The sequence below is a fragment of the Pipistrellus hanaki genome (assembly GCF_964339955.1).
Source record: "Pipistrellus hanaki genome assembly, chromosome: 7".
NCBI lineage: Eukaryota > Metazoa > Chordata > Mammalia > Chiroptera > Vespertilionidae > Pipistrellus > Pipistrellus hanaki.
The window spans coordinates 14,147,684-14,173,389 of record NC_140509.1 but is presented as its reverse complement, the minus strand read 5'-3'; the positions used below and the strand labels follow the sequence as shown (position 1 = coordinate 14,173,389).

General features: G+C 43.4%; 1 protein-coding gene across 3 annotated transcripts in view; it reads right to left on the bottom strand.

Annotated features, from left to right (window-relative positions):
- Nucleotides 1-885: 885 nt before the first annotated feature.
- The window catches only part of RUNX2 (RUNX family transcription factor 2), a 222,534-nt gene continuing 197,713 nt past the window's right edge, over nucleotides 886-25,706 (bottom strand). For 2 of the 3 annotated variants that reach the window (XM_084889810.1, XM_084889812.1), the window contains 2 exons: nucleotides 6,984-7,049; nucleotides 886-5,222 (listed from right to left, as the gene is read on the bottom strand). In XM_084889810.1, coding sequence (XP_084745936.1) covers nucleotides 4,744-5,222; nucleotides 6,984-7,049 — 545 coding nt within the window. In that variant the 3' untranslated portion in view covers nucleotides 886-4,743. The remainder of the gene's footprint in view (nucleotides 5,223-6,983; nucleotides 7,050-25,706) is intronic. The other variant, XM_084889811.1, reaches the window with a different exon arrangement.

The following is a 25,706-nucleotide window of genomic DNA, read 5'->3' as shown; positions in this document are numbered from 1 at the left end:
TGAGAGTTGCAAACAAGTTCCCTGGCCTACATCCACTCAAGTGCTTTTAGGATGTCTCCTGCTCTTAGAAATGAGCTGCTTCCACAGTTTGTCAGAAAACAGTGCCCGAGGGGGTAAGAGTGAGCAGATCTGAAGGAGGCCTCAGTCTAACTGGAGCATGACATGTGCCACTGGCCAGCCCTGGAGCTACTCTGCACTAGTTCCCTGGTCCCGTTTTAGAACTGTGGTCAGCCACGGCCTACAGACAGCACAGACGTAGAAAAAGCCACCACTCTTAACCCAGGCCCTCAGCCTCATCACAGGGGAGGGACTTATCAAAAACAAACAATGGCCCAGAAAAATAAAAATAAAAAATCTGAAAACTCTAGTTAGGCTCACAAGTAGAATTTTTCTGAGACTAGCGCTCTCCAGGCCAAAATCCTCTTTTACTTATCCTTGGGCTTCCGTTGACTGTCTTTTTAAGAACCCAAAAGAGATGTGGGAAGGCAAATAGACTACCCTCTGTGGTTGGGCAGCCTGTGATCTGACCACAGGCCGGGGGGTACTTGCTGGCCTGCTCGTGTGCTCACAGATTGGAATCATGAAACCATCGAGGCTGCCGTCTTTACACGCGGACCCGTCCATAGTTGGCAAACGGGGTGAGCATGCTTTCCTTCAGACACAGGCTGATAAGGACCTGGATTCACTGCTAGATTCTCCGCCTACCCCTCTTCAGGAGTAGGACAAGAACCCAGCGCTTACCAAGATTTTTCCCCCTCTCATCAGTAACCCTGGCTCTCTGCCCTTATTCAGCCCTGGCGAGGACTGTGCCCAGTAAGTGCCCAGGTGTAGACAGGAGTAGGCGTGAGACGAGAGAAGAAACCGCAAATGAGAAAAGACCCAATGTACACACATAACAAAACCAAAAAAAAGCCATTTTATTGAAAATTAAATTCAAACTTCAAATTAATATTACAATCATGAGAAAAATGCCAAATAATTCAATTTACAGTTGCAACATACAATACAAATAGTCCCTTTGAAGTTCAGAGTAAACTCGTCCACAATCGTGACCTGTGGCACAAAGCAGAATTTGTACAATATGTGCATGGGAAGCAAATCTTGGGCAATAGCGATTGGAGAAAAAAAATAAAAATGAAAAGCTTGTATTTACACAAAATGCTACACATATTTTTGTTCCACAGAAATCTAAGAATGGTAAAGCATATCCAAAAAAAAAAAAGGAATTTTTTATTCAGAATACCTAAGAAATTACTGTAAATTATGGTTTTTGGCTGATATAGTTCAAAGTACTGCAGTAAAAAGCAAACAGTTATTTGTAAACATGAAGTAAACAAACATCTAAAAAATTCTCACATAGAAAGTATTTTTTAAAGGCATTATCTTTTTTTTTTTTAAGAATAACAAATCAAGGTTTGGAAGAGTTGTCCTTTATTTTATTTGTCCTCGTTCTTTCGGATATCATCAGTATTTTTGCTAAAGCTTTGTGTTTCCATGTTAGTACCCTGGACTCTGAGTCAGTCCCTTTTCTGGGAATGGAGGGAGCTCTCTAAGCCAGCAAGAAAACCTTCTCTCCTCTGAATTTGCAATGGTTGGTCCCTAATCGTGGGATTTCTCTGCTCATTTCTGAAAGGCTCTGGTGGGGGGTAAGACAGCCTGAAGAGCAAACAATAGCTAATCTGTTGCGTCGTCTCCGGGTTCCAGGCTGGATGTGATTTCACAATCCAAAGCCAAAGCGGTGGTGCCTGCTCAGGAACTCTGACAGGTTACACCGGGGAGACCCTGGAGCAGACAGAGGAGCGGCTGTCGGCCACGCCGCCGTCGCCAGCAACGTGTGTGCTCTTTCAACCCGAAGGAAACAAGAGTCCTGGCTCGTGCGTGGTGCCAGAGCAGTAGTAACACTGTGCTTTGGTCTTGAAATCACAAATCATGCTCGTGACCCAGTGCAATGGAAGAGTTCATTAAAAAAAAAAAAAAAAAAAAAAAAAAAGGTAAAAGAAAACTTTAACCCCCAGGCCAAAAAAAAAGGGCAGAATTTGATCTAAAAATGCGAACGACCCCATTGGTGTGGTTGGAGTGAGGGTAGAAGGATGACGTGCTGGAATGTTTCCCGTGGGAGAAAAAAAAAAGTTTAAGTGTTTCTGGGTTGCTGCCTGCAGCCACTAGAATAGCATTTCAACACAAAAGCATCCCTAAGGTCACTTGGTATGTGTACTGTAAACTTAAAAAAGCCCTTTTTTTTTCTTTTTTACATTAGAAGCGAACGTACAAATATAGTACCTGTTTTATTAAATAGGGTACAGCTGGCACTGGCGGTAACGTTTCTATGTCAATTAATTAAAGTTGAAATGTGTAACCAGACACTGGCTTCTTTAAGTGCTGCTGAAACAAACACACACATTTTACACTTACAAAGAAATGGACAGTGGCGTGCTTCAAGCCACCACACACAAACAATAAATAGTATCCATTACTACTTCCATCTTTACTTAGTTAATAGAAAAGTGGCTTCTTGATCTAAGCATACTTGGTATACAACCTTTAGAAGGCAACGTGTTTTGTTTTGGTTTGGTTTCCCCCTCAATTTTTATTAGGAGGAATCGGGATGGGTGCCGGGTGAGAGGCTCAGGTCCCACAGCCCGGCAAGCTGTCCTGCTACTCTTGGTGGCGGAGGAAGGTGGGCATGAGGGTCACTAGAGAGAGCAGGGGGTCTCTGGGGGCTGGAGGCAAATCTCTACCAAGTTCTGCCAACAGGGGCACAAAATTCAAACAAAGGGGCCCTGGCTGGTGGTGTCATGAAATGATACTGGCTTGGGTTATTAAGGAGTCACACTTGAGAATTCACCATGTGGCCACCAGGAGAGGTCAAAGTGCATCCTACAGGAGGGCTTCTGCTCAAGTTCATAGACAGTAGTGGACACCAGACTCCACATAGTTCTGCCTTCCCTTGACCCTCCACCATGAGAAATCCGAATGTCTAGGGTTGTCTGTGGGGCCCCTGAAGGGCTGGTATGTTCTCTCAGATGGGCTGTGTGCTGGAACTGGCCTGCTGCTTCAGAGGACCCTGCTCCCTTAAGACAATGACTTAATTCTGCTCCTTTCAATGCAAATTCTGTGGAGAGGTGCCCGTGGGGCCTTAGCTGGGCAGTTTTGGGCTCCCCTGACCGACTGCTTGGTAAGGTGGGTGTGTTGGGAAGCTCTGGTGCAACTCTGTGTTCCTGTGCTGTGTGTATGGTTACTGATCCCTTAGCCACAGGGCTCACTGCGTCTTCACTGTGCAGCCTGGCGATTTAGAGTTCTGCTAGGAAACCACAGAACGTTTTCTGCAGTTCAAGGACTCTCTTGTGCTTGTCTTTTTTAATATGACAAGAGTCATCGCTATTTGAAATAAATGAGAAAACCACATCTCTCCAGCATTTCATGCTGATAAAGGGCAACCTAAGTAAAGGGCTAAGAGGTTTTGTTGTTTGTTTGTTTTTTAATCCCTAATTATTGCTTTAAAAGGCAAAGCTGTGTCAGAGGCAATCAAAGATCTGAAAGAACGAAACATAACATGTCCTTCATACATCACAAAAACAAGATACATCTAAAAATATTTGGAGATGGAAGTATTTTTTAAAAAAATCACATTGTGCCCAGATGAACTGAAATTGCTTAGCAATCTTTCAGGTATGGCTCTAGCCCAGAAGAAATTTGTTATTTAATAAAGAGCACTTTTAGAGACCGAAGTCAACACATCAATACACTAAGAAATGTTTCAAGGGTCCAAATGTCATTAAATAATTATAAATATATCTTTAAAGTTATATGACCATTCACTTAGCAAGTTACCTCAGATTTTACACATATTCATAATTTAAAAAAACAACAACACAATAACACGCAGCCAACACAAACACTATCTATACCATTATGGCTATAATAAGGTATTGCCATTTTCAGTTTTGCATAAAAGAAGGAGAGGGGTTTCAGGATGGTATTTCTTTTTGGTTAAATGGAAAGGGGGGGGGGAGGAAAAAGTACCCAAAAAAAGTAAAATAAAATAACGTTTCCTGATCAGTATTTTTGAAGTCACTTTCTTAAAGTAGGGGAAAAAAGAAAAGAAAAAAATATTTGAACCGACCAGTTCAAAGGAGAACTTGCAGCAAGTCTGCAGGCCAGGCTGGGAACAGTTACACTGCCACGGAAGCATCCACGCTGCCTCCTTCCCTTCGCGGGCACCGCGACTGGCTTTGCCAGCGGGTCTGCAGGTGCACGGGCCCCACGCGGCTGCACGTGAGGATGCGTGGTCTGGCACAGAGAGGAAGCGCTTTGCTCTTCTTCCTCCTGAACCCGGAGTCCGCCTCACTGAATCAGCAAATGAACAGGTGATGGATAACAGACCAGACAACAGCGACAAAAATACCTTTTTTTCCTTTGTTTGTAAAAGTACACGTGTGTGCGTGCGTGTGTGTGTGTGTGTGTGTGTGTGTGTGTGTGTGTTTTCTACTTAAAGAAAAATAGATCGCAAACCTGAAACCTGATTCTGATTGTCTCTCTCGGCCTTTGGCTTCTCAACAGCTACCCTCTTACGGTTGCAAGAGCATGACTGAGTGAGTGAAAAAAAATCTTCTAAGAAATAGGCACTTTGTAGATAGCTGATCGGTATACATATATACGCGCTCTCTCTATATATATGTATATATTGATACATTTGGGATGTGGCTCCCAGGTACCGCTGGCTGGGCCCACGGCTGAGGAATCTCAATATGGTCGCCAAACGGATTCATCCATTCTGCCACTAGAATTCAAAACGGTTGGGGAACTGCTGTGGCTTCCATCAGCGTCAACACCATCATTCTGGTTAGGCAAATTGGGGTTTAATAGCGTGCTGCCATTCGAGGTGGTGGTGCATGGCGGGAGCATTCTGGAGGGGGAGCGGTCTCCCCCCGGCACCATGGGGAACTGATAGGATCCTGACGAAGTGCCATAGTAGAGATATGGAGTGCTGCTGGCCTGGAAGGGTCCGCTCTGGCTTTGGGAGGAGCCGGGGTAGGGTGGTGGCAGGTAGGTGTGGTAGTGGGTGGTGGCGGACATACCGAGGGACATGCCTGAGGTGACTGGCGGGGTGTAAGTAAAGGTGGCTGGATAGTGCATTCGTGGGTTGGAGAAGCGGCTCTCAGTGAGGGATGAAATGCTGGGGAACTGCCTGGGGTCTGAAAAAGGGCCCAGTTCTGAAGCACCTAAAAATTACAACAGAAGATGGGGGGAAAAATCTGTAAATATCAATTAAAATAATGAAAGAATATTTTTTACAAGAAAAAAAGAAAACTTTAGCTTCCCCCACAGGAACAGCAAGCCACAAACAGACCTTCAAATGCACAGGTCAGGTCGATGCAATCTTTTTGTTTTTCCTTCCCCCTCCCCCCGTATCGGCATATTGTCCTTAAGCTCCTCACCCCCAGAGAACATCAAAGGGCTTTAAAAACCCAAACATGTGCTAGGTCATATGTGTAAACCAACCCAACACTCATCATATAGGTTCACTCACCAGACTTTAACACTGACTCTTCCTTGATTGTTTTCTCTCTTTTTGTTTCTCATTGCACCTCACATATTTGAAGGTGACATTTTTGTACTAAGGCCTACTAGCTTCATTTTCTCAACCAAATGGAAAGAAATTCCAAAACCATCAGTTTGGCTATTGGTACTCTTGGCCCCCCTTCATCAATGAAGGAACTTTAAGAAGATACCCTAGCATGTTCCTATCACTTCTTTTCAACTTGTGAAATAATTTGAAATCTTCTTTATCTTAGTAGCAGATTTCAAAAATCAAACCAGACTGCAATCAAAGAAGATTTCGATGTATTCTGAACTATATTAATTATCTGGGGATATATAAGGAGAGTCTAGCCCTTAAAAATTCTCCTGAGGGTCACAAACTAAATAAGTAGCTTTAAAAAGGAGGCTTATGCCCAACCGTAGATTGAGCATTGACCTATGAACCAGTAGGTCACGGTTCAATTCCTGGTCAGGCTACATTCCTGGGCTGTGGGCTCAGTCCCCAGTAGGGGGCATGCAGGAAGCAGCCAATCAATGATTCTCTCTCATCACTGATGTTTCTATCTCTCTCGCCCTCTCCCTTCCTCTTTGAAATAAAGAAAAATGTATTAACAATTAAAAATTGAAAATAAATAAAAGGAAGGTTTAGTACCTAGAAATCATTGCATTTCAAGCCTCGATAGTAGACATAGGCCAGGTGCCGACAGAAGTTTTTGTGAAAGGCTCTCTGGATAGGGCACATGTAATGAGGGCAGGTCACCATCCATGTAGCAGGCCCCCGTACCACATCCTATAGAATTTGCTTTAGGCCACTTTGAACAGGTAACAGGGAGACAAAGATGGTTTCCCCTGAAATGTGAAGTCCTTTAGCTGCTAAAACCAACAGCATGCTTCCTTGACTGATATTTCTGGTGCTGAGCATATGAAACCACAGTTATAAACCACTTCATGTGGAAATCAGTTTTCAAAGATCGGGTTATGATTTTCTGAAATCGACAGATGTGACAAGCCCTTTTATGATACCAGCGTTCTTAAGGTTTTGACCGCATCTAAAATCTTCCAATTCTTTGAATCTCGTGTAGTTTGCTTTTCTGATAGCTGTTCTAAGGGGAAGCATCTGGTAACCCGTGAAGCCTTGGGGAGTAGGGACTTCTTCGGCCCCATTTTTATTTAGCACTTGTTCTTATTTGCTCCAATACTGGTTGAATGAATAACTCTAATACTTTTCTTTCAAGGTGCTAGTGAGAGTTGTTCATTTTTGTTCAAGTGCACACTGCCTGAGACCTTCCTAAAATGCCAGGACTTTGTGCCACCATGTGCATTTGTAATAAAAACGTGACTGTTTAAAGCAATAGGCAGTTAACAAAAGCGTTTCTCACCCATTGGACAGTAGCCATCAGACAGCCCACCCAGCCCAGCCCAGCAATGGTTAAAAGTCTCACCTGCCTGGCTCTTCTTACTGAGAGGGGAAGGCCAGAGGCAGAAGTCAGAGGTGGCAGTGTCATCATCTGTAAAACGAGGGGGGATGAGCTCTAAGTTCCCTTCCATCTACGTTCTGTGCCGTGAATTCCAAGACAGAAGGAGAAGCAACAGCCTTCAAGGAGCGGGAGGCAGAGAAGGTCCCACCCCCTCGTTAGTACTTTCCCGGAATCCGCAGGCCCCAGAAGCAGAGTCTAAAAAGCTAGTGAGCAGCTTCTAATACCAGAAGCAAACACTTTCAAGATGACAAACCAAAACTAACACCGTCTGGGCAGTCACCCTCTGCTTTTCATAAATTCTTCCCCTCCTCCACTGGCCTCTACACCTAAGCCCCCCCAAGTACGAAATCCTGACAAGCTCGAGTTGAAACGTGGGGAAGGAGTGATTGTGACAGGATCGCAACCGGGAGCAGATGAGACGGGACGCCTCCCCGCCCCGTGCTCCTGCGTGCCGTCCCGGAGACAGGCACCACACGAGGCCACAGATGTTCCTCGGCCCCCTTTCACTGCAGAGCATCGAGGTGAACTTGAGTTGGCAGAGCTAATCGTTACAGGCGGGCCACTTCTGTACGCATTAAGCTCAATGCCCGGACCGTGTGAAAGAACCAGAATAATGTGAGCAATTTCCAACAGAAGTCACACCTACAACATCAACGTCTGTCTCCCCCCCCCAACCTCCGCCGCCCTCCTCCCACCACCCTAGAAGCAGAGAGCTCACACAGAGAGGCTTGCCAACGTAAAAAAAAAAAAAAAAAAAAAAAAAAAAAATTGCTTCTCGTGGGCATTTGTACTTAAAATACACTGTAGTCATAATTAAAATTCCATGTGGTTTCCCTTGTTTTGATGCAGAAGCCTTATTAAAACCCTTTATGTGAGGCCCTGCCAGTAAACTCCAATATGGTTTTGAATGTATCCCTCCACCTTTCCTATTTCACCTGATACATGTTGCTGATGTTTTTATTGTCCGTAGCATGCCAGGATCGCTGCACTTTTTCAGTTTATGGATGCCAGCTAATGCAAATGGACATTCATTTTTTCAATTAATGAGCTCTGGTTGTGGTTTATAGGAAACAATGCAACAAATTTCTGCTGGGTTTACAGAATTTTGACCAATCATTTTTGGTCCCTGGAGAGGCCGTAAGGTTTTGAGCAGTAACTCCTTCTGGGCAAAGAGAGCTAATGCGAACATTAAATAAATTACACAGTAATTTTTATAACATACAAAAAATGGAATTTTCTGGAAGTCGCTTAGTCATTTTGTGTTTACAAGAAATGTTTCTGAAACATACTGCCATGTGTTCTGTAGGAAGAACACAATATCATATGAGATCTCTTACATACATCAGCGATTTTCAACCAGCAGGCCACAAGAATTTTTAAAATATGCAATACCTGACTATTTAGTCAGGGGCACTGACCTTTTTGTCTGTGAGTTCTGTCAAATAATAATAATAATAATAATAATAATAATAATAATAATAAAATGACAACAGCCAACACAATAGCTGTCTGGTGCAAATGAATCAAAATCATACTTCTTTCTTTCTTTCTTTCTTTTTTTCTTTCTTTCTTTCTGTCAGATTGGCAAAAAATATATTTTTTGGTGTGCCACAGAATTTTAGTCATTAGTCTATGTGTGCTATGAGATGAAAAAGGTCGAAAATCACTGCCTTATAATAATCTATGATGGGACGATGGAAACAGCATAAACCCTTTCCTCATCATCAATTTATTTATAATAACTGTTGCAAGAGCAAATGATGTCACTAATTTTCCTTTCATTGAATAGGGTTCCATCTCTACTTCTAATTTCTGTTTTGTATATGAACTCAGGTGTTCTTTTTAGACGGCCTTCTTGGGTTATTTTGACACTGTGTCCCGAATTATTCATTCCTGTGTCACTAGCCACATTTCAACTACAAATTTAAAAAACAGTCCTAGATATTATATCAGTGAAACTAAAGAAAACATGAATCTGTTTGTTAAAGGGGTCAAGATGAAAGCCCAGAGAATCTGGAATGTACTGCTACCCCAGTCTAACTATGAATGTGAGGCCAAGGCTCAGTAACCGCCCCAGCGATGTGCCTTGTAGCCTCTCAGCTGCCCAGGGAAGTGTAAACTCCTGCCTGCAACCTATTGATAAAATGAAGCCAGCGCTGCCAGAAGTTACTTGGCGCCCATGATAAACGTGGGCCATCTTCCCGATGCACTGGTTTTAGGCCACCTGGAGGCAGGGCAGACCATACAACAAATATGGCTATGATATGGGCTAAATGCAACACCTGGGTGAATTTTTAGACAGACAAAATGTGACTTGGACAAAAAAATCTTTGCACTTGTGAAGGTTTTGGCTATGTCTTCAGACCCCCTAAAGCACCCTCTTACCTTCCCCTGCCGGTTGGGGGGATCTGATAGAAAAACCCAAATTTCTCATCTACTGTGTAGATCATTCTAATCTAACCCGTTGAGAAGGGGAGCCATTTATTCTACAAAATCATGCAGTTTAAGAGAGACTGAGCCACAAACTAGCCAGACCTCTTTGACTTATAACCTCTTTGGAATCTCATTTGTCCTGAAGGAATCTGGTTGACACCATCACAGATGCATATATGTTTCCTGCCTTAAAAGTCTATTTGCATAAGTACATTCGCCTGAAAATATTTAAGTAGGCTCTTCTGGTGCCTATATATTGGCCCAATGAGAGTTACCGTCTTTGGAATACTATTAAAACTCTTTTAAGTCCTGTTGTTGATCTAACCTACTCAATAGTGAGCAATTAGTTCAGTTGCTCATGACATAATGTGAATGAGACCAAGGTCAAGGGTGTGATTCCCTAAGGACCTGCTGGTTTCCTACAGATAAATTTCAGTCCAGACCTGCTATCCACACCCCTAGCCACAGTCAGACAGCTTGCAAATGAATGTAGCTATCACAAACACAGATGAAAAAAAAAAAAACCTTGCTCATTCAAATAGCAGCAGTAGCAAAAGCTTTTCACAACCTCATATACAGGGGGAAGAATAGTTTAATAAGATGCCCATAACACACAAATAAAAATAAAATTCATGTTAAAAATAAAATGAAAAAATATTTCCCCTTCCCCCACCCAAGATCTATGGGTAGAAAGGAAATAGCTTCTCTTTACCCAACCAGGTTTCTTGGGTCTTCAAAGAAAAGCAAGATAAGGGGAGATAAAAGAGAACCTCTGATCTTTAATACTCATCGCCTGCAACTCCCCACTCAGCATCTCTCACACACTGCTTGTTAATGCCAGCGATCTTGCCCGGGTCATGCTTAACTCGTAACTGAAGAGTGTGCTGTGGTGGGCAGAGATCAGTAGAACCCTTGTTTATCTCTCCTTCCGTGCTTAATAACAACAATACTTAATATTTCCAAGCCTTTACCTAGCATTTTAGCATACATTTTCTCCTTTAGGCCCTCAATAAGTAATGGTTGGTTGAAAATGAGCAAGGAGATCTCTAAAATGAAAGGAAATAATGCGTTTTGTTTTGTTTTGTTTTGTTTTGTTTTAAATAACAGACTGGGTACTCGCCATTTGAGGCTGTACCTTCATCTACACTGTGCCATGTCTCGTGCCCTGCAAATAGTGGGATTACACATCCCAGCTGAGGAGAAAGGTCGAGCTGAGGAAAAGAAAAAGGGGCCTAAATCCAGGCGGGACATCCGTTGGCATATTTAGAGTTGTCTGCCCTACTTCTTTAACGCAAGGGTATAAATGTACATCATGAAAAGCCATCGTACTTCTCAGCAATGAGGTGTGAACTTCAGAGCTTCTTTGGGGCCTTTTAAATGACAGGAGCTATTGCTCCAACCAACCAATCTCAAATCAAGTTCAAATACTTTTTATGAACCCCCACATGGTGTTCTTTCTACTGGAACACATAATAACACACAAGCTCTCTAGGGCTGCTCTTCTCTAAGAATCTTCTTCCCCTTCCCGTCCCCACCCCCTTTTGGCTGCCCCCCTTCACAACTGCTCTATTATATGATTTCCTATTTCACTCCTGTTCCAACAGCATTTACTTTCCATATCATTCTTTTGGGCTCTTTGTCAATACTTTACTGAATTATTAGCCTGTTCTCTCCAACTGCAAAGTAAGCTCTGGATGGTCAAAGTCATGATTTACTTTCTTCTCCTATCCCTCAGAATCTTCTATATTCGAAGAGCTTACAGTTTTTGTAATTTAGCGTAGGAGTGGAGGGATATAAGAATGAATAAGTGAATTAGGCATCAGGAACTCTGTATGATAACTGGTACATATTCATAAAAATGAATATGATAAGAATTAAGCAATGATGGCATCAAACCTGAAACGTAATCTGAATACCATTCCATACCCATAAAATTGTGTGAAATTCTCTTTAAAGAGTGTTCAAAGCTCTTCCCAGGCATCGCTATGTGACCGGACCTCATGTTTCACACGAGGCCCGCACATGGCAGTTGCCACTGGTGAATAGACAGATGCCTCTGGTGTTGTCCCCAGTCTCCTTAGAGTCAGTATCTGTGTGTAATTCTACACTGAGGAGCCATGGGGAGAAGACATGAAGGAGGAAGAGAGCCAGGCCAGACAGGCATGGCCCACAGGCAAGTTAGTGAGCACACTCGCCCTTGGGGCCCTCGGGTAACTGCTGCGGCTGCAGTCCTCTTATTTAATGTTTGGAGTAGGTGGTAAAGATAACCGAGGGTAAAGCTCACATGCTGTGTGAATTTCTAGACTAATCTGTAGATCTGGTGTGTAAGAATTGTCAGGAATCACAGATGGCCTTTGTAGATGAAGAAACGGAGATATGGAGTCACAAGATTAAACCGTGGTTCTACCCCAGGTGGGAGCATTCCACCCTACCTCTGCGGCTGGCTACAGCGTGATGGGGGAAGGGTGGAGGAGCAGCTCCCCGGATTTCCTTAGATCTGCATTCGTGAAAACACACCTGGGGGGGAACATCTCCCACTTACACTACCTTTCCAGGCCACACAGGTGACAGAGCCTTAAAACCAGAGGGTGTCACCCCAACCAGCACAGGCCAGCCACTTCTCACAGGCATGACTCAGCAACTCTGCCAAAAATAAAGAGGAAGCTATGGCGTATTCCTAGTCCTCTGTCCTCCTTTACCAAGTTACTCCTCAGTGTGAACCCATCTTCATGGCAGGCCATGTACTCAGGACACCCCTGGAGCTGGGTTCGTGCTCTCTGCAGCTCCCACCACCTCTCTTCTCTCTCTCAGAACAAATAAGTAAGCCCAGTCTTTAGATCTCACCACTACACAAGGACTTCCCAAGCACACACATTCTCACCATCTTTTCTTTATCATATGCATCTTGAATATTTATGATGTAAAGTTGACCTCACTGTGCATTTTAAGGAGTTGTCATTGGTTTTAGATAAGTACTTTCATTTTCTATCTAAAGGAAAGCAAATTAAGAATAAGAACCCAGTGTCCTTTTTGAAGCTATTAGTAAATAGCCTGGTACTGAGAAAAGATGGGTTCTTCAAAAAAAGAAGAAAAAAGTGCTAAATGAATAAATGACTAGCATAGTCTCAAAGTGGGCAACATGACAGAGCAGAAATGCTATGTAAACATTATCCAAAATCAATCTTAGACTATATGCAAACCATTCCATTGAATTTTCTACATTGAGGTTTTAAGGGATTTTACATCGATTTTCTTAATTTCCCTGAATTTGTCTCCTTACAATAAAATGATCAGATATCTATCACTAAATTTTAGTTTTACTTTTAATTTCACTAGATAATAACTGGAAAATATATCTTATATGGGAGAAATGTAATAGGTCATGCGATGGAGAAGAAACCAGCAAAATGAGAATCTGAAATTAATTTTTAAGATAATGAAAGATCTGACTAGCAAACTCCATCATTTTTGCAAAAGAGTGGAAAAGCGCCTTGACTATCCAGTATAAATATTTATTTTCCGTGTTGCAATGAATTGTACTTTTCCACTGCATGCTCACAAATTCTGAAAGACCAGCTGATCCCAAGGCTAAGAAAGTATGCTATGTTGAAGGAAAGGGGCGGGGGGACCCAGCAACCTGCCAGTTTTCGGAAACTTCAACCATTCCTTAAACTCACCCAAATTTTGAGGATATTGTTGGAATAATACATTTCCTCTTTGTGAAGGGAAAGGAGGCAGGCGGTGGAAGAGATGTGAGTGTGTGTGTGTGTGTGTGTGTGTGTGTGTGTGTTCAGAGGGAGAGTAAGAGAGAAGGAAGAAACCAAGGTTTGTGGGTGGGGGGGGGGGGAAAGGAGGAAAAACGAGAGAGATCCTCTTGCGAGGCCTTGATTAAGAACTTTTTAAAGGCTAGGAAGGGTGGATAGTCTTTGAAACCAGATCCGCTGCAGGAAGGAGGCCAGCACCCAGGACACCGTGTCTTTCAGAAGAGGCCACCCACGGTGCCGCGGTGGTCATATGACTGCTCTGTCACATCCTGAAGCCATTTCCAGCCCATGCACACGTCTGTGCTCCCATTTAGAGAGGATGGGATATATTGGGAACACACATATGGAAACACTTTCAGAGAATCAGTTTCCATGAAATTCATAATGAGCCAAGTGGCTTCAGATGTGGTTGCGTTCCTCCGATTAGCCAGGAAAAAAAAAAAAAAAAAGGAAAAAGGAAAAAAGGAAGAAAAAAGGGACAAATCCACCCTTTCAGACCTTATTTCAGTTTCAGAGAAATTAAAAACCACTAATGACTTATGGCTACCAAAACATGGAGCCACAATCAAGAAAGGAGGAACTAGGAAAAGGAGGGAAAGACATTTAGAAGCAGTAGTCCATCTCTCCTAAAAAATAACAGCCTTCACATCAGTAATCTCATCTTCAATCGGGAGGAGGCTCTCCTGTGATGGTATCTGCCTGGAGTGGATGAATTTTCTGACATCCTGGCAGAACGCTGCGCGCATGCGCACGTGGGGAGGCGGGGCAATTGGGAGGGAGGCGGAGGCTAGAGGACCCGCTCCTATTTGATAACATATGTGGCCAATTAAGATTTATTTTAAAAATTGCAACTAAATGATAAATTGTTCCTAAGTAAATCTTTCAAAAAAAGCTCGAACGCAGAAGGGACAGCCTGGTATTTTCCTGAGGCCTGCGCTAGTGGTAACTCAGACTATATTAAAAGCATAAATTTATGAACTGGTTGAGATGTTATATATCAGACACCGCAGGCTAGGTGATGGGAGGGCATGAAATTCAGGAAGGGAACAAATGGGAGAGGGTTTTTTTTGTTTTGTTTTGTGTTTTTAAGAGGGACGTTTCACTGATATTAGTAAGTTAAAACACTTTTTATATTACATACAAAAACACTGGTCTATATAAGAAGGTAAAAATTCACACGAATTTTAAGATAAAACCTGAGGCTTGAAAATGCTCACCGTGCGGGAGCTGGGGTTGTTTGGGGTTATGTCAGCAGATTGGGAGAGCGGGAGCAGCGAAGGAGCCGTGGAGTCCGCTCTGCCTTTGGGGTTCTTCAGTGGAAAAATCTGAGGAGCTGCTTTTTTCAAGCTTGGTAGCGAGCCTAAACCCATTGTTTAGGAATGTTCTGACTTGAGGTTGCTTGATGATGGGCTGGGAACCAGGACTGGCTATTGCTTAACAGACTGGCTTTTGCTTTGCTCCAAGCATAGGACGCCTGCAGTGCTTTAATATTCACAGTCTCCCAGCATGTTACAGGTTACAGGTTTACTAAGAGGAAAGAGTGGCTAACCAAACAACTGAGATGCAATGGCTCCGGTCTACAGAGGATCTTTATCCAAACACTCGTTATAGAGTTAAGTCCTCATCATAGCCAGTGAGGTAGACAACATCACTGACCCACTGAGTAGGGCTCAATGGTTACAGTCTCCTCCATGATGTCAGATTTAGTACCCTTTTATGGCAGATTCTAACAGATTGGCCATGTCTACCTAGACGGCAACAATGAAAGAGTTCTGGTCACTTCTCAGGGACAGCTCTGGAGATGGAGATGGGCTGTGGAACGAGGAGGCTGAGTGCCAGGGATCTGCCATGCTCTGGAATCCTCAAACTGTCTTATCACGGATGTTCTGAGTGATCTTAAGCAAATCTCGTACGGGGCTGGCAAAAGTACACAGAAAACAGCAAACATCTCCATCTCGAAAGGGCATCCCTTTACTGGTACAAGTAGAGCCCGAGAAGAAGGAAACTGAAAAGATTGGGTCCCAACGAGAAAAGACGGGAGAATCAGAATCCTGTAATTCCCAATTAGCCCCACATACCCAGTTCCAGGCCCAGCCAAACTCATCTGCCTGCCGCAGCAGGAAAAGGAGCAAACCACCCCCACTGAGGCCACATCCCACCGCAGTGAGAACGCGCATGCTTGTGTTTCCAGATGGAGCCTCAATTCTCCACGTCTTAAAGTAGGAACAGACCTGCTCCTTTAAGCCTAGCACAGATCCAGTCTCAGACCAATCCCGGTGGCGGAGTGTAGCACTGATCCTGAGAGGCCCAGGAAAAGGAGGAGTGGCTCCAGGCAGCAGCTGCCACCGAGGCACTGTCACTCAACACCTGGTAAGCTTGAAGGGGCAGTTTTCAAATAGGATTCTCCTCCAAAGGCTTAGCACCCTGATGTGGTCCAACAGCCCTGAGACCATACTGGACCTTAAAGCACCTGACTCAAACCACCCAATGCCCCAAGACCCAGAACTTGAACAAGATTACCAAAATGCTGTTCCATCTCTCTAAGTCGGCTAGCTACAAGAGGTTTGGCTATCCCGGTCCTAACACAATCCATTTTAATCTAGGATCAAAGCTACAGACTTTAGCCTCGTGCTGTATCCTGCCAGTTCCTCTCCTCTTTGCCCTCTCTCCCTCTGTGGTCAGATGTATCCACTTACCTGCTCCCCAAAGTAGGCCTGGGCTGGTCATGCCCTGGGATTGGTTCCTGGCCAGGGAGGAAAATATGAGGAGAGGCTTCCTGGTTTTGACAGAAGGTTGCCTTAGCATCAAGATCCACTTTTTGTTTGTGTGCTGTCTCTTCTGCCCAGATGGCTTATCTGGGTTCCTGAATCCTTATCTCATCCAGCTTCCTGGTTCCTCGGGATTTCCTTGTTCATGACTGCCTACCTGTTCTGAGACTGCATGTCGAGCTATTTTTCAGGGATGGGCACATTTCTAGATCTCTTATTAGGCACTCAACAAACGTTTGCTGGAACAATAATCTTGCCCCAACTTACCTTTCCATTCTCATCTCTCACTCTACTCCTTCATGAACCTTATCGTCCAGTCACACTGGACCCTTTCCCGTGTTTTGTGCTCCCACCTTGATGCCTTGGTGGTTTGTAGTCTTCTCTCGGCCCTTGACCTTCTAAGCAGCCTTTAAAATCGACTTCACTCTGCTTGAGAGTTTTAGCCCACAGTCACCTCGCCTTCCTTGGCATTAATTCTTCATTTGTGTCTCTCATAGGCATGCATACATTACAATCACCTTATCACTTCTACTAACCTACAACTTCCTTGACAACAGGAACTCTGTCCTACTCATCTTTAAATGCACTGCAGCCCCTTTCAGAGGGACATACAGGAAGGACTGAAGTGTGTGTGTGTGTGTGTGTGTGTGTGTGTAAAAAGGGATGGGAATTCTTAACTCTGTCTCACCTTCAAGCCAACTGCTTTGCTGACCTACCATCCCTGTTTACCTGGACCAAAAGGGCTCTCGTTAATTCCCGATGTACACTCTGCTCTGATCACTGGTTCTTGGATGTCTCTTTCTTTTCTTAAATACATTTTTATTGATTTCAGAGAGGAAGCGAGGGGGAGAGAGAGATAGACACATCAACAATGAGAGAATCATTGATCGGCTGCCTCCTGCATGCCCCACACCGGGAACTGAGCACGTAAACCAGGCATGTGCCCCGATCGGGAATCGAACCCTGACGTCCTGGTTCATAGGCTGACTGAGCCACGCCAGCCAGGCTTGGATGTGTCTCTCATTCTACTCTTTCCCTGGTTTATTCCTTTATCTTATAAACAAAAACTTTTTCTGGATTTTTTTCAGTCCCAGGCAAACTTCTGTCTCACATCAACGCGGACTCTTAAGAATAATAATAGAATTTCAAGTCTCAAATTTACATATTGGTTATTAATTTGTCACTGTTTTTTTCCCTTCGCAGAAAGCCTGTGAGGTAGGCAAAACAGGTACCAGCTGGATATGTAGCCAGGTCAAGGAAAGAATGGCTGTCTCATGAACACTGCCAATGAGTGGCAGAACTGAAATTCCACTGCTGGGTTTCCTAATTTGTGTTCCTTTTCCCCACTAGACTTTTCTCCTTTGCACCTACTACTGTTTGTCCTAATGGAAGTTTAGATAGGGAAAAGGGTGGTATTTCTTTAACAACAGGGGACATTTCCATTGAACAGAACAGTGATGACTGGCCTGCCTTCTCACATCAGAAATCAATCTGACACCTTTGAGAGAACTGAAAAAATGACTCACTTTATTTTTCTATCTGGTTAGGATTTAGCTTGAAACCATGTACAAGAGTCTCCGGACTATCCTGACACAATTCTCCTATGTAACTTCCGAGTCCCAGTGCAGTGTTGTAGTTACTCGTTCTCTGACAGTCGCAGAGATTTTCCACTCCAGCCTCGCGCACGAAATTAACTGAAAACTTCTGCAAGGAAAATGTCCCTTTCTGAGTTTGATTTGGCATCGATTTCAAAGAACTGTTTGTATATTTTAGAATATGTAGAATTTTCCTTTGATTGAAACCTCTCTTTTAACAATGGACAAGAGATGATTTCTTTTCTGAGTGATTTAAACAAAAACAAACACATCTTAGTTACATAGAGCCTTGTTCTCAGAGTGAGTTTTTTTGAGCGAAATCAAACCCTACAGATTGTTAAACGTTTGGCAAAAGCCTTCAAACAGCCAAAGCCAAATAGTGAACTTTTCCTCATTGAAGGAGATAAATACTAGAGCAAATCTGAAGGGGGAATAAAAAAGGGGGGGGGGGGGGCCGGGCGGGCTTCTTTCACTTTCTACTCTGCTCGGTAACATTCCTCTCAGTACACACACTCACCCCCTCAGAGGGCTGCATCCTCAACGCTGCTTCCTGGTGTTATAGTAATCCACTCGCCACAGTGGACATTTTCAACATCTGTTTGTGGCTGCTCCCAGGCTCCTTGTATGTCTCTGGGACATGAAGCCCTGTTTCCCAGTGTAAACAGACACACCTAATGGTGTAGAAGGTGTCCGAGAAGAACTACTTGTTTTGATGAAAAAAAAAAAAAAAACCACGAAAGGGGAAAGACTGAGTGTGCTGTGGACAAGCACCCAGTAGCAGGGTAAGTTCTCTGTCTGCCACAGACCAACCTAAGCTCCAGTTTTCCCAGCCTGGGAATACTGTCCACGGGGTCCACGCCAGATGTGAACCAAACAGCTGGCGACTGGTCAGGGGAGATGGTGCTGTCACAAATCCAGGGCACCATCTGTGCAGTCTCTTTAATTGAGAGTTGATTTGGGGATGAATAGAGGAAAGGCACAGATGATGAGGAGGAGGTAATTCGGGGGTAGCTTTTTCTTCTTCAGGTGATAATGGCATGTACAGCAATAACAATAACAACAACAAAAATGCCAGCAGCCTATTAGAATTGTCGCAGGAGAAAATGGTCTGAGGGCATTGAACTAGCTGTTGGGGCTGTGGGATCTGGTCACCGTGCTGCCCCCAACAAGCAGGGGATCTTGGTAGAGTCCCTTCCACCTCCTGTCTCACACACTCCTCTGCAGTAAAATGTCAGAATGTGACTAACTCATCTGCACAGGTTTCCAGTTCCAAAGTTCTGATTCTGCTACATACATACAACCTTGAGGATTCCCAATATACCTTCGAAAATTCTACTAGAAATACTGTCCCATTAAGGACGGTGCCCATTCATTACACTACAGTATTATAGTTTTGGAAAAGGAGGTATGTCTACTTTGAAAAATATTCCCAGGTTTTCTCTCTAGAGAGAAAATACCAATTAGAACATTTAGATTATCTTTTCCACAGAATAAAAAAATAAAAATAGAATCATTAACGAGTTTGCAACAGAGGCCAAAAGGAAATAGAAACACTTAGCTTTTTAGATTTTCATCATTCAATTTAGCAGTAAAGGGGGCTCGGACTACCTTTAGGCTCACATATTAAATATAAGATATGATGTGGTCTACTTATTTGTTCTATGTTCTTTTAAACTAATTGTTCTGATCTGAACTATCTGAAGTTAAAATTAGTAACATTTTATATCAACTTTCCCAGCTCTTGCAGGATAGGCTGTAGTGTGGTTCATAGTTTAAGTAGCTTCAGTCTCCATGCCCTGTGTATAACAATATCTACTATGAGGTTTTAAGATTTCATAAATATGTGCAATTTTAACCTCTAGAATAAAATTTTGTTTTCTAAAATTAAGAGGTGGATTTTTTCCACCCTTATTGCTGGTAGAAACACAGTGACTGTTACCTTATTTTTGGAACTCTGACCTGCATTAAGCAAGAACACTGGCTATTTCTGAGAGGATTGCTGGGGTTATGTGCCCGAGTGCAGCCCGGAAAGACGAATGTGACAAAAGTCCCTCAGAGGATGACACACACTGGCTGTCCTAGGAGAGTCTGATTGTGGTATGGAAGCTTCCTGACAAATCAGAGTGGGAGCTGCAAGGCTTGGGGTTGATCCTTTACTCTCCCTCTCTCCCCAAGTGACCCAAAGCAAGTCTCTGAATGTCTCTGAGCCCCAATTTCCTACCAGGAAAATAGAGACTGTATCAATATCTATACGCCAGTAAGCTGTTGTGATGATTACATGAGCCAATGTCTGCAAAAGTGTCTTTAGTATACTTAGACCACTATCTAAATATAATTATGAATGTATAATATAATTATTCGGACCAAGTTTTGCTATGCTTTTATTTCCTATCTTCTTTGGCCTTAGTTGTTATAATTCTCCCCCCGTTTTCTTAATTTGTCTGAGGTCCTTCCGGTTATCTGGAAGCTTTCAGTGATTCCTGCCGTCCGAAAAGCCACGGTTACAGCTGAGTGGAGTGTCCTGGGTCTTTTCCATCCCCACTGCCTGGAGCTCCTGACCTCAGCAGCACAAGAGTTCAAGGTTCTCCCAAGGACGCCTTCTTCTTTCTGGTGTCTTCAGCTTTTCTTCTCATGTTCTGTGGCCCCTGCCGAGTCTCCACCTGCCATGGCTAACGTCCTCTGAGGACAGCCATCTGACCTGCCGGCGCCCCCTCTTCATCTACCTGCCCTGGCCAAGCGCCTCCTCACATGCTGTGTGAGGCTGTGGGGACCAGAGTCCTCACTCACAGACTGTGCTTGTCCACGTCTCTTCCCTCTCCTCTGTTTCCCTCAGCGCTAACCTGTTTGTTAGGGCTTACTTCCTCGCCATATTTTTCTCTAACCTGACTCTGAATGGCTCCAGTTGCCTTCTATATAACCACAACGTGGTGCTGGCTTATTCTAACCCCAATGTGGTGCTGGCTTATTCGACTTTTATAAACTTTCAGAAAGATTTTTTTCCAACTTTCATCTAGAAGTTGCCATGTGGAAGTTGACCTTTTTACGAAAATGTTGGCAGGGTAAGGTTCACTTTGGTGAAATCGCTTTTCTCTTCTAGGCACCAGGGAGATGGCAAAGGAGAGCAGGGCGTGAGCACAGCTTGGCCATCACAGGGCCCTGGCACGAAGCTGCTCTGCGCCCAGGCTGGCGCTCCCAACACCAGCCTGGAGAGCCTGCGTGTGTGCGGGCTGACACATAACCACATCCCCAGTTTTCTAGTTCTCAGGTCCCTAAATATAGGCCTGGTTATCTGTTTCCTTACCCACTTTTGCGGTGACTTTCAGTATCATACTGCAGTGGTGTTGTGAAAAAGGACATACCACAGCCTTCGGATTGGACAGGACCCTGAGTATGAGGACCCCCCTCGTGTGAAGAGAAGGAAAATTAGTACACACATCTGGCCCATCAGGAGGCAGGTCTCTTGGATCCTGGGGAACAAACTCTCCTCTTTCCAGTGCACTATCTTTATATTTTATTCCCGTCAACGTGACTATTGTTTTTCACAGTGGGCTGTTATCTGTTATTTCTCACCCCAGCTTGCATCCCACTCACACGGAAGGTGGTGACTCTATTCTCCATCACTGTTCCATTCTAAATGGCAAAGCCAGAGAGAACGGTGGGAACTAGTTTGAAAGCCAAAGACACAGCAACCCGTTATCCAGAATTCTGGTCTTCAGTGGTTTCCCTGGGAACCATTCTAGATTTCCCATCCTGGGAGATGCTGACACCTGTGAATGGTACTTCACTGTGAGTTTTTTGCTTGATCTTCCAAACTCAAAATAAATTCATGAAGTAAAGTAAGTAGATCACTTGTTGAGCAGTGTGCACCTAGACTCTGACTGAAAACCAACAAACAGATGTTTGTAACTGTTTGCAGGGTGGGTGCCTCTGCATCTCGGGATACCAGGGGAAAGGGGAAACTGGGTCCACGGGAAATGGGGCTTTAGTAACTTTCAAACAGGAAATGCAAGAACTGCTCACAGCTTCAGAAGATCTTGGAGCTGATTTCTAGAGCCACAAATGGAAGGTTTTGGGGAGAGGGAAAATTTATTTTTAAGGCACAGATAAAGGATCTAAGAAAAGAGTGATAGTCACACAACAGTCTCCGCTATGTAACGCTTCCTCCTTTAACCTTGGCTTGTATTTGTGAGATTCTGCTTACAACAAGCTTCGCCTCCCTTAGCAGCTTAAGTTCTTTCCTATTTAAGATATGCCCCAGTGCTCAGTCCTCTGGGAAGAAGCTGTGCTGAGAGTGGACTCATTCACAGGGAGGATGAGGCTGGTGCCTCCCCTGGCTTTACTTTTCTCAAATGTAGGATGTGGGCGTGCAAGCCCTTTGTCACTATCCACTAGCCCTTCACCCAGGATTCTTCTCACTTCAAGGCTGTTGCCACATACTTCCAGGTCTGATCAGCTAACAAGCACCTGTGTAGTCAGCTTGGTGATAGCAATCTAGTGATTTTCATTTCTTTCCGTCTTGATAGCAGTAAAAGGAATGGGTGTGTACAGAGAGTGTGAAAGGCATGAAAACAAGCTACCTACATTTTGAGAGGATGAGAGGAGCATGTAATGCCGGTCAATCGCCCAGATTAATTCCATCATTGGGCTTCACTGCACTGCAGTCTGGGTTTGCACAATGCCAAGGAAGGGGCGCTACCGGAAATAATCAGATTAATGTGTCAATGAAAACAGCCAAGCCAAGCACTTCAGCTCTCAAAATGGATTTCTGGCCCGAAATTGTCCAGATTATTGGTTCTGTATTCTTTTAATAAATCAAACAATTCCTGCATTACCACCTCATTACGGGGCATATAAACAATGTCTAAACATGAACTAAAAACTTATAAGATGCAATATTATTCCTTTTAAAGGAAACTAAGCACTAGGGGAAAGCATTACTAACACATGTTGATGATAAAGGCAAAACACCCTCTCCCATTCAGAGCCTCCATCCCCCACTCGCAGGCAAGCACAAGGCACCATCCTCTCACCAGGGTGACCGCCACAGCCACCTAGCCATATTCTTGCTTCCTCCCTCACCTCTTGCACAATTCTCCCCCAAACCGCCAGAGACATCCTTTGAAGATAGAAATCCATTTATATCGTGACCCTGCTTAAAACCAGTCAATGAATTTTCACTGCATGCACCAGCAAATCCAAACTTCTAGCCCTGACCAGTAGAAGCCCCGGGTGACTTGGAGCCGGCTACTTCTCCACTTCCTCTCATCCTCTGTGCACTCCAGCCCCTGGCATTTTTCCTCCCACCGCAAGGCCCTTGCACTGGCCTTCCCCTCTGCCTAGAATGATCTCCACAGGGCCAATTCCCTGCTGTTTGGATCTTAGCTAAAATGTTTCTTCCTCATCACATCACACTATGTTACTTTTCTTCACAGTACACATCCCTACTAAATCATATTTTCTTATTTTCAAATGCATACCCTTCCCCAATAGTAGCTAACGTTTACTGAGTACCAGGCATTAGTCTAAGGGCTGTGAGTATATTAATCCTCCCTTATTTCTCATAACAATCTTTTGAGGTTGGTGGTATTATTATTAGCCCATTTTATAGGTAAAGAGATTGTGGTACAGACAAGCTAAGTAGAATACACAAGATCACAAAGCTAGTGAGTGAAGAAGCCTAGATTTAAACCCAGGGAATCTGGCTGCAAAGACTGTGTTCAATGACTACCCCATATGCCAGTAGGAAAAGCCCCTGAGCCTTTCTGTCTCCTTCATTACTGTTTCTACGGTGGCTAGAACAGTCTCAACAAATGAGCTGGCTTACTGTTTGTAATAATTTGTATTAATAAATACTTTTATCACGTGGTCATAAAATATTATGGCAGCAATGTTTCACTAAAAGGAACTTTGTTACAATTCCACTCATATTTTCTCTAAATATATTTAATATAGAAAGTCTGGTCCTCTGATCCCATTTATCCTATTATTAACAAAAATCACCAGTTCTTTTGTTTCAGTAACCTTTAGCTTATAAGATTCTCATTTCTCCAGAGAAATTACATTCCATGATAAACATTTCCAGGTAAAAAGGGTATACAAATAAGTTACATAAAACCATGCAAGGGCATGTAAAATGTCAATAAACAAAGTTCTGTACTGTTAAATAAAGCTGGGGTTCTCCAATCTGTCTGCAGACTCTGACACATATGCACATACATAAGACTTCACCTTGGACAGAAGTTCAGCTGTGGTTAAGGTCTAAGTGCTTGGTTCTTAGGCATTAACTCATTTGAGCTTAGGTTGCTTCGCATCAGAATCAATTGAAGCAAACAAGACAAAGCTTTTCTTCAAATCTGTAGTAGTTGTTCCTATCCTATATAATAAAGAGGTAATATGCAAATTGACTGTCACACCCTTGCACAAGATGGCCGTCCCCACATAATCACAAGATGGCCACCCCCATGTGGTCACAAGATGGCCTCCACAAGATGGTTGGCAGGGAGGGCAGTTGTTGGTGATCAGTCCAGCAGGGGAGGGCAGTTAGGGGCAACCAGGCTAGCAGGGGAGGGCAGTTGGGGGCAACCAGACCAGCAGAGAAGAACATTTGGGGGTGACCTGGCCTGAAGGGGAGGACATTTGGGGGCAATCAGGCCAGCAGGGCAGGGCAGTTGGTGGAAATTGGGCTGGCAGGGGAACAGTTAGGCATCGATCAGGCTGGCAGGCAGGTGAGCAATTGGGAGCCAGCAGTCTCAGATTGTGAGGGCTATCCGACTGCCAGGTTTTAAACCCAAGGGGTCCCAGATTGGAGAGGATGCAGGTTTGGCTAAGGGACACTCCATGTACCAGGCCTCTAGTTAATTCATAATAGCCTTTATTATTATAAAAAAGAATTTATTGAGAACCTATATTTGGTTTTCTGCTATGGTGATTACAAAAGCTTTCTGTAAGAAAACGTACCCTTTCAGGCCTTATTTTAGATTCACACATGTTCAATGCTTATGATGTACTTTGAAGAACATGTAGCCCAACTAACTCATCTCACACCTGATGAAACTAGACCCACAGAAATTATCAAGTGACCGGCTCAAGAACATCAAAATTAGATGGTAGGTTCCTCAGTTCCCAAGCAAGCTCTATTTCCAACACAATGCCAATGATTCAACCAGTGTTTAGTCACCGTGCCATATGCCCGGATCTTAGAAGAAATGTTTTCTGATGAACCAAACTAATTCAACACAAGTTTATTGAGCAACTTATTTTATCAGTGTTAGATTCAATTCTCCATTGAGATCCATGTCCTGATTTAAATGCGCTTCAATCATTTGCTGGGTTAAAGAGGTTATTTGAGGTTTGGTTACCTTTCAAAAGGATATTAACCCAACTATATCAATAATCACTTTGAACATCAATGGTCTAAATGCACCAATTAAGTCACAGATTGTTAGAACTCAACTTAAATACTTCTTCCTCACCATATCACAACACAAGACCCAAACTGTATGTTGTCTACAAGAAACCCGCTTTGAATATAAAGACACATAGATTATATGGAGAAATAGGAAATCTCATTACTTGCTGATAGAAATGCAGAATGGTACAGCCACTTTGGGAGACAGTTTGTCAGTTTCTTACAAAACTAAATATACTTTTACCAGGTGATGCAGTGAGTGTACTCCTTGGCATTTACCCAAAGGAGTTGAAACCTTATGTTCACACAAAACCTACACACAGATGCTTATAAGGTACCCATACTACCTATGATGTGGTATATGTAGTGTTATTGGCGAACAGACTTGAAATAATTGTAAATGTATATTGCAAACTCTAGGGCAACTACTAAAAAAGGTTAAAAGAATAGCATAACATATGCTAAGAAAGCATTAAAACCACAAAGGAAGCAAAAGTATAGAAGGAAAAATAGGGTAAATAACAAGGGCAACAAATAGAAATCAGTAGCAAATAAGTGAGATATTAATCCAACCCTGTCAATAACCACTTTGAATATCAATGGTCTAGATGCACCAATTAAAAGACAGACTGTCAGAATGCAAGAAAAGCCAAGACTCAGAGAATGTCCCAAAGGGTACCAGACCTGTGACATCTACCAACTTCCAAGGGCAAAAACTA